At 38.6% G+C, this 9,397-nt stretch overlaps 1 protein-coding gene and 1 pseudogene across 1 annotated transcript; both read left to right on the top strand.

Moving 5' to 3' along the window:
• The first annotated feature begins 310 nt into the window (after positions 1-310).
• Positions 311-9,164, top strand: LOC148864742 (TOM1-like protein 1). Its single transcript, XM_088975975.1, has 3 exons — positions 311-454; positions 719-1,403; positions 8,491-9,164. The coding sequence occupies exons 2-3, from the start codon at positions 1,335-1,337 to the stop codon at positions 8,917-8,919; spliced, it is 498 nt and encodes a 165-aa protein (XP_088832101.1). The 5' UTR covers positions 311-454; positions 719-1,334; the 3' UTR covers positions 8,920-9,164.
• On the top strand, positions 885-1,301 carry LOC148864743 (TOM1-like protein 1 pseudogene; annotated as a pseudogene).
• Positions 9,165-9,397: the final 233 nt, after the last annotated feature.

Here is a 9,397-nt window from a genome sequence, read left to right as displayed (position 1 = left end):
AGGGAAAATTTGGAAAATAAACCAATTTCAGAAAAAAAAAGATTAAAAGGATTTGGGGTAAAAATTCATATGAAGTGAAAATTTGGAAAATAAACATTTTGGTTAAAAGTAATTGCATAGATATTTTGAACATTTTATGCCTCTTTTTAGTAGATTCTAATAAAAAGGGTCTATTTGCAAAGCTTAAAGAAAGATGATTGTAATTACTAAACTTCAACTTCAGGGGGGTTTCAGCAACAACCAGAAACTTTAGGAGAAGGTTTCAGCAATTTATCCTTATACATATGAATTAAATCATTAATCGATTAATTCCATATTAGTTTTTCATGTTCATCACTACATGACATCATTAACTAATCCCCTATATGAAGCGGACTGCAACTCCCAGGAACAAACAGTGGAACTCTCTTTCAGTCATCCTCATCGTTGCTGCAGGCGAACCTTCAATTGCAAGGTACTTAACGAAATTAATCACTTTGGGATATCTGAGTATTTGGTTTTGGTGATTCTTTTTAGCCTTATTCAGAGCTTGTCTGATCAATCATGGATATTGCTTGACTGTGCTGAAGATCATTTGCTTTTCATTTTATTCTTCTGTGGGTTTACATGATTTTCATTTTTTTGTTCAATCTGTTATCTTTCATGTTTATTGTTAGGAAATTTTGGGTTTTTGTTGTTTGGGTTGATATTTGATATAATGGGTTTCTGTGATTTGTAGGAAATTGGATCGGGCATCAGGTCAGTCAGAACGATTGAATTTGGGGTTTTGATGATATTCTGAACCCTAGAGCTTGAGATTCTTTTTAAAGGAGGATTTTTTTTTTGTTGGAATTAACGTTTAGGTTTGGTTTGGCGGGGGAGACTTTGCACGTAAGGTTTTGAAGATGAGTGACAATTTGATGGATAAAGTCACTGCATTCGGGCAATGCCTGAAGACTGAAGGAGCTGAGGTGGGTAGGAAGATGTCCGCTGGAATGAGCTCAATGAGCTTTAAGATGAAGGAGCTCTTCTAGGGGCCGAATCAGGCTGAGAAGGTTGTGGAGGAGGCAACTGCCGAGACGTTAGAGGAGCGTGATTGGGCCACATACCTTGACATTTGTGACATGATTGATAATGAGAAGATAAACAGTGTTGATTTGATCTATGGGATTAAGAAGCGGATTATGCTGAAGAACCCCAGGGTGCAGTACCTAGCTCTTGTCTTATTGGAGACAATTGTGAAAAACTGTGAGAAGGCATTCTCAGATGTTGCTACAGAGAGGGTCCTTGATGAGATGGTGAAGCTGATTGACCATCCTTAGACTGTTGTAAACAATCGGAACAAGGCTCTCATTATGATTGAAGCATGGGGAGAGTCGGCCAATGAACGCCTGTATTTGCCTGTTTATGAGGAAATCTACAAGGTAAATGTGTAGTCTTAAGTCTTAACTAGATACATTTACATTTGGTTTTATTGTTTTCATGTTTCATTGAGGACAAAGAAATTTTGGTGCTTTATATCACACCATTTGATATCCCCGTTCAATAAAATGGGTCCATTTAGTGGGTATAATTCTACCCCTTTCTTGGGCCATAAACGAAAAGTCAAATCATCATCTTCTAAGTTTTGTCCCCTCTATATGGGGTTGGTTACATGAACCCTGTTCTACAATTTCATTATGTTTAGTACCATATCCATTGTTAAATTATAGGCCCTTAAATCATTTCTCTCTATTTCACCCCATGTCCTTTTTGGTCTACCCTTAATTCTTCTAGCCCATTCATTTTGTAATAGATCACTTATTTTTACTGTTGTTGTAGATGGTTCTTCTCAGCACATGCCCAAACCATCATAGATGGTTCTTCTCAACACACCCATTACAATGAAGAGACCACCACCCAATTAACATTGAGCCCAAAACAAATGATGTCTATTCACTCCATGTTTAGCTAATCCATCCACCAAACCATTAGCAGACCTCCTAACCCATCTTAACTGAATTTGCATTTGTCTTGACAGCATCTTGAACTGCTTGAATTCATTTCTGAAATGCCATAATGCCCCTTGTCCTTTTTTTCAGCCAGCCAATGACTATTTCAGCCTTTTGATTCCTTTTTTTTTAATCTTTTTACACCTCAACAATAGCCGCCATGAATGTTCCCGTTCCCATTTCTAATCTCTTCTCCAATTCCATAGGGACCCAGATTGCCAAAATTACTTCCATCAAAGTTAAGTTTCACCCATCCTCCACTTGGGGGAGACCAAATCTCTTGGACCTTTTGATTCCTAGAGGAAGAAAGGGAAATTGACCCCAACTTCAAAAAAAAGTCAACCATTGAGAAATCTGAGAATAGTTTCAAATTCTTTACCCAGTGAGCAACTACTATAATAGTCTCCAAAATTGTTTCTTGTTTCTTTCTTTATCTTCAAAGATTCTTAAGTTCCTTTCCTTCCAAATAGTCCACAGAATCGTTGCTCTAGTACTCTTCCACAAAATTCGGCCTCTTCTTTTTGTGCATCTCAGGAGGATGGGTTTAGTCTTTCCAAACTAACAGGAGGGATCCCCCTACAACCAAAGAGAGAACAAAACCATTCCCAAATACAACAAAATAAAGAAGAGGAGATTAAGAGATGGAAAGCAGTCTCACGATTCAACTTACACAAAAATTCATCAATTGGGAGACAAGCACAAATTTGGTTTTTTTATTTTTTATTTTTTTGCAATAAATCACTTGTTTTGATGCTCCCATGGTAAACTTGCCAACAAAACACACTAACATTTGAGGGTATAGGGGCACAACAAACTTCTTTAACAGGGAAGGAGACTAGGAAGGGGAAATGTCCACGAGGGAAGAGAAGAAAGATTTACAGGTAAACGACCCATCCTAGTAGGACTGAGATCCCATAGGTATCTATTTTCCCAAGGTTCATAAAAAACTAGGTTATCTAAGATACCCAATTTCCAACCCTCCCCAGATGAGAAGAAGACCCAAAGAAATCATATACAAGTTTTTCTTTAAGGCTTGAGAGAGCAATCCTAATAAACTAATAGTTGATTTCTTGAAGACTTGAGACCCTATTCTTAAGACACCTATAACTAGAAAATGATTTTTTGATAATAACTAGAAAATAAATTTTAAAACTCAAAAGTACCAATATCCCTATCACTTAAAAATTTTGAAACTAGTGTAGGAATTGGAATAATGATTCATTTCTCCATGGATTCTTTGATTGCTTTTGTATCTGCAATAGCTTATAGTGTAGAATTTACAACCTGTGTTGTATTAATTACCCATATGGTGGATTTTTTTATGAGCAAATTACTTATAAGGTGGATGTAGATTGAAAATGGGGTAAAATCATTTTCCTACAACAAAATCAATGTTTTGATTTTGGCCCACAATTGGAATTATTTAATTCCATTTTTAAATCATTTCATATTAAGGTATTTAAAATATAGTTGGGAAAAAGCAACATGAGTGGAATTGTTCAGTTATTTAGACTGGATACTGTTCAAACATTTGATGGTAATTGGATATCTGAATGGTTCTTTGATCCAGTTAATGATTTTTAAGGAAAAAGGCATTTGGTAATTGGCTCGCATATGGAGACTAGAGCTCCTGGAAGTTGATGGCTCTAATAGTTCAACCACTAAACCTGCCACAGCTTTCAAAGCATTGGCCATAAGGATACTTGCAATAAAGAAAGGAGACAAGACAAGAAGGCAAGTCTAAACAGGGTGAAAAAAAGAAGGGAAAAGACTAGTCTGCCTTTTAGTGATGTTTGGGCTTGGGACTATGTTTTAGGCTGGGCCTAACATTTAGGTTGTTATTGACTTAGACTGAGAAAAAGTAGTTCAGAATATGCCAAATCTGAGTCTCTGGTCTGAGCTTGAGATGAGCTATATGTTGGAATAGTATAGTTTATTATTCTGTTTAGCTTATTTTCTGTTTACTATGTTAAAATAGTTCAGTTTTATATTTAGTACTATATTGTTTATACACTGTAAGTATGCAGGGGCATAAGGGTCTTTTCCCCTCTTTTAAGTGATGCCCTATATATAATAAAATATTCTATCTCCGCCAGAACTGATACTCTCTCCAAAAACTCTCTCTTCTCTCTCTCTCTTCTCTTCTTCTTTCTATTCCTTCCATTATTTCTCTATTAATATGGTATCAGAGCGGTTCTACTGGGTTTGAGACCAAATTGAACAAGTTTTTCTTCTCCATCCTACTGTCTTCTCCAGACTGAAGTAAGAAAAGACAACCTACGACTGAGACAATTTATTTTTTATTCCTTCTCCTTTTCTCTTGGTCGTGTACCAAGAAAGACCAATGAATCAAGACTGTTGAATGCTGTCAAAGAAGTTGTGAGGTTCTAACCTCTTTTTCTATGGATTATGTGATCTTGTACCTGAAAATAGAACACCTATAGGTCATGGATGACCTATTTTTTAACCTTTTTTGGTGTGACAACACTGTTTTATGACCCCTCCTGGTAGTCAGTGTGTTTGGGTGATCTGAAAGTTTGGTGGATTGTGACAGTTAAGGAAGTACAACACTGAAATCAACTTAAAATTTTTTCTTCTTAGAGAATTAAAGCTGGTCTATATTCAGACTGTGTCCAGATTGCAGTGTGTGCATATGGGTTGCATCTTTGGTGTGTTTTTAGGACTGTTTTTCGGTTTCAGGAGGGAACTTAAAGTGTGTTTTGAGGCTGAATAGTGAACTGAACCATGTCTTCTGAGAATTCTGCAACTTCTGGGGTTTCTAGAAATCAAACTTCAATGGTTGGGGTCTGGATATGAGTTTCCCCATGGCTGTAATTCCCTTTGATGGACTAAATTACCTTGAGTGGTCCAAGGGATTTAATCCCACAGTAATTATTAGAACTTTGCATATTGCCCTGTTTTTAAAATATAGGCATTAAAATGCTCTTTCTTCATTTATCTGGCCTCCATACCTTTCCAATCTTTTTTTTTTTTTTCTCAAGGGCCAGTCTTCTATTGGATTACTAAAAGTCCCAACACCTTTCCTATATGTCCATTTAATTTTTTTTCTTCTAAAGATCTTTTCTCTTGGATTTTTTTTTTTATAATTGATCCATTTATGGCAGTGAATGGCAAAACAGGATTAGTATTTTATAAAGATCCAATTCAAACAAACACCAAATGTTTATGTTCAACAATTCCAACTGAAAAATTAAAAAGAATAATGTTCAAAATTAGTATTTTATAAACATTAATGGAATAAATAACCTATCAAATCCACATTTATATAAAAAATGATAATCTCAAGAAATTTATACAAATAAAAACATTAATGACATAATAATTTTTTTAGTACTTAATATTTAGAAATCTGCACTTGACATGTATCTTGAAATATTTATATATTTTTATAAATTATTAATTAATATTTTAATTTACACCAAATAACAATATATATATATATATATATATATATATATATATATATTATTTACAAAAATGAAAGTTTTGTTACAATACACCCAAGAATATAATATTAAATTGACTATCAAATCCATTATTCTACATTTATATCAAAAATGATTTTTTATTTCAGAAAATGTACAGAAATAAAAATGTTAATAATGGAATAACTATTTTAGTAATTAAAAATTATGAATTTTCATATAATATACATATTAAAAATTTAATATATTTGATATATTTTGAGTTAAAGTTATATATTTTATAAGTTATTAATTGGTATTTTAATTTACATTTTACTATAATATATTTATTGTTAAAAAATTACAAATTATTGTTTACCAAACATTTGAAAATTTAATATTTAGTTGACATTTTTGTTAATGTTAAAAAGTAAACTAGTAAATTAGAAAATAATTGATATAGTAATTAAAATATAATAGTTGCATGTGTTTTGTGTCTTAGACTCTTGATTGATGGATTGTCAACAAAATTGTATGATATACTAATTAAAATATAATATACATTTTCTATGTATTTATATCATATTTTGATCTTAAATTTAGTGTTATTAATGTATTAATGGATTTTGATGTAACCGTTTTCGGCCACGTACCAATGTTTTGTGATGTAAAATTTTTTGGCTAAGTACCTTGTTATTTGACCCGGTGGTGGCATGCCTTAGTGACGAGCTACTTGGTGGCGAACTCCCTGGGGAACTGCTTGGTGACGAACTGCTTGGTGGTGAACTGCCCGGTGGTGAGCCCCCTGGTGGAGAGCTACTTGGTGACAAACTGCTAGGTGGCGAACTGCTTGGTGGCGAACTGCCTGGTGGTGCTCCCTGGTGGCGAACTGCCTGGTGGCGAACTGCCTGGTGGCGAATTGCTTGGTGGCGAACTGCCTGGGGGCGAACTGCTTGGTGGCGAACTCCCTGGTGGTGAGCTGCCTGGTGGCAAACTGCCTGGTGGCGAACTGCCTGGTGGCAAACTGCCTGGTGGCGAACTGCCTGGTGAACTCTCTGGTGGCGAACTGCCTGGTGAACTCTCTGGTGGCGAACTGCCTGATGGCGAACTGCCTGGTGGCAAACTGCCTGGTGGTGCTCCCTGGTGGCGAACTGCCTGGGGGCGGACTACCTGGTGGCGAACTACCTGATGGCGAACTGCCTGGTGGCGAGCTGCTTACTAGGCGGCCGATGCCTTAGAGAATGCTGGAGCTCCCTGGTGCGGCGCAATCCGACTGCCCTCAGCATGAGGTGGTCTTCTTTCCTTTGTAGGTTGCGGGAGATGAGGGACCTGCGAGAACTTCATCTTTTCCTCCTCTTTGTAGGTGGCGGGAGCTGAGAGACCTGCGAGAACTCCATCTTTTCCTCCTCTTTGTAGGCGGCGGGAGCTGAAGGACCTGCGGTAACTGAATCAGAGGTCCCGGGGGTATTTTCCCGGTGGGGGCTCTCCGACGCTTAAGTTAGCATTCTTATTGTAGAGAGCTTTGAAGATAATATGAGGGAGCTAGAGAGCAGGGGTTACTTCCCTTTTTTCTCCCCCTCCCCTTAGGGGGTGAGGTCTTTATATACTGGAGTCATCGCGGGTTTGGTGGGTGAAAAGCCTCCAAACGGTAAGACTCGTCGCATCCTGTCAGAACCGAGGTACGGTGGTGACCTCCTCGAGGTCGTCAGGCTGGCGCTTGTGTCAGGCGGCCAGGTCGGCGCCTGGGCCGGGTTGTCAGAGGGGTGCCTACGTCAGTTGGCGGGTCAATGTCTAGGCCAGGTCGTCAGGTCAGCGCCTGTGTCAGTCGGCGGGTTGGTGTCTAGACTAGGTCGTCAGGTCGGCGGGTCAGTGTCTAGGCCAGGTCATCAGGTCGGCGCCTGTGTCAGTCGACGGGTCAGTGTCTAGACCAGGTCGTCAGGTCGGCGCCTGTGTCAGTCAGCGGGTCAGTGTCTAGACCAGGTCGTCAAGCTGGTGCCTGTGTCAGTCGGTGGGCGCCTTGGCCGGATCATGCGCTAGGCTGGTCTAGGTCGGCCAGGTCGCGCAGGCCGCACGCCGCACGCAGCACGCAGCTCGCGCAGGCCATGCGCAGTTCGCACAGGCCGCGCACGCACCGCGTAGGTCACGTCAGGCCAGCCAGACTGGTGCCTGAGTGGGTCACCAACTTCGTAAGTTTGTTGGCTGGGTATTTTCCTAGTTGTCACGAGATGCCACGTGTCACAATTTCACTGGAGGGTCAAATCTGCCCTCATCAAATTTTATGCAGATGCTTTAGTCTTTGAATACGTCTATGTTTTCTCAAAATTGTCTTTTAATGTTTCCTTCTAAATTCACCTTATAAGCAATAATGATGTTAGTAAAAAAGTACAATTAAAATTATTCCATCTCCTACTCTTATAACATTTATAGTTCCATTTTTTAGATCCTTATTTATTATTATTGCTACTCCATTTCTATTATCTGCTTCTGCCGCGTACAATGGTCTATGGTAATCAATTTCTTTAGCTTCCCCCTTGGTTTCTTGTAAGCATGCTGTATTGCAGCACATTTACATATTATCTTCTTGCTTTTCGGATTCTGTGTTTGGCACTTCATCATCAATGTTGAATAGGATAATTGTATCTACATATAATTGTGTCTACATTAAAACTTTTCCTTGTGCCCAATTATCATGTTCTTTAAGTTTAATGGCCAGAATCACCTTTTTCTTGGTGATACTACATTTCTTGGGAACCTTTAAGACAATGCACCATATATTTTCTAATGACAATGTAGTGTTCAGTATAAAGGCCATTGCTCAATGTTGGCCCCAGCTATCTAGGGCCTTGGTAGGGATAGACTGGATATCATCATAATCTTTGGATTTTTTTGACTTGAACCTACATTCTCAGGCTTGCTAGCCCGACATTTTACTATTACAACAAGTAAAGGCCCCTCAATGCAGTATGCAAGATGCATGTAAATAATTTGGTGAATGTATGCTAAATGTGTTTTCCTGTATAAACTCTTTAATATAATGTGCTTTTTCTACGCCTGTTGCAGTTGCAGTTGATAATAATCTTTAGTTCTATGGGCAGGATGACTTGACAACAACACTCGTACAACAGTGCCGGCAGTCCCAATTCACTATCCAGAGAATTATTGAGACTGCAGGTGACAATGAAGCATTGCTTTTTGAGGCCTTGAATGTTAATGATGAAATTCAGAAGGTTTTTTCCAAATACGAAGAACTTAAGAAGCCTTCTGTAGCTTCTGTAGCTCCACCAGAGACACAGGCTGCAATGAGTTCTTTTGCCATCGAACCTGATGAATCCCCCAGTGTTGGAAAGGAAGAAACACTGATCAGGAAATCCTCGGGTTCTCGAGGTGGGGCTCGGGCAGGAGAGGATGACATTATGGATGATCTTGATGAGATGATTTTTGGGAAGAAAGCAGGTGGCACATCAGAAGGGAGCCAGGATCCAAAGAAGCAGCAGTCACCAAAAGATGATCTCATAGCCTTTTGATTTTTCAATGCATGCATGGGTTTCATGTTGTAGGCCAGAGGATCCCATTGATGGTAGTCATGTTAGGTTTTCCAGGTTACGGAGACCATCGATTTGGTGTTTGAATGGAAGAGTGTGCACTCTTCTTGATTTATATATCTGTTGCTTTCTTGATTGCTGCATGTAAATAATTCATGTTGAACAGATTTTCACTTGACAACACATATACAAAGATTTTTCACATGAAAACGTGGCTACCCTGAATTGTGCAAAGTTGACTGTCGTGTATAGATGGTCTTCTAAACTTCAACTTATCTGCTTCTGTTGCTGCTGCTGTTGTCTGGCTTCATGAGTGAACTTAAAAGGATCGAATTCCTCAACCTAATTCTAACCCAAACTCATATCAGCAGAACTGTACAAGTCTAACTTAAATCCTTTGAGTTCTAGGTTTCCTGCTCAACCTGGCATAAAGATTGGGTTGGCTCTGTGTACATGGTTG

Source organism: Nelumbo lutea, chromosome 3 (assembly GCF_056320005.1).
Source record: "Nelumbo lutea isolate HS-2025 chromosome 3, American lotus-T2T, whole genome shotgun sequence".
NCBI lineage: Eukaryota > Viridiplantae > Streptophyta > Magnoliopsida > Proteales > Nelumbonaceae > Nelumbo > Nelumbo lutea.
This window is presented reverse-complemented; position numbering and strand designations above follow the sequence as displayed.

Excerpts from the sequence above, each read along its gene's own strand:
- LOC148864742 (XM_088975975.1), top strand. The coding sequence starts at position 1,335 with ATGATTGAAGCATGGGGAGAGTCGGCCAATGAACGCCTGTATTTGCCT. Across the intron at positions 1,404-8,490 it reads TTTATGAGGAAATCTACAAG|GATGACTTGACAACAACACT; the intron begins GTAAATGTGTAG and ends TTCTATGGGCAG.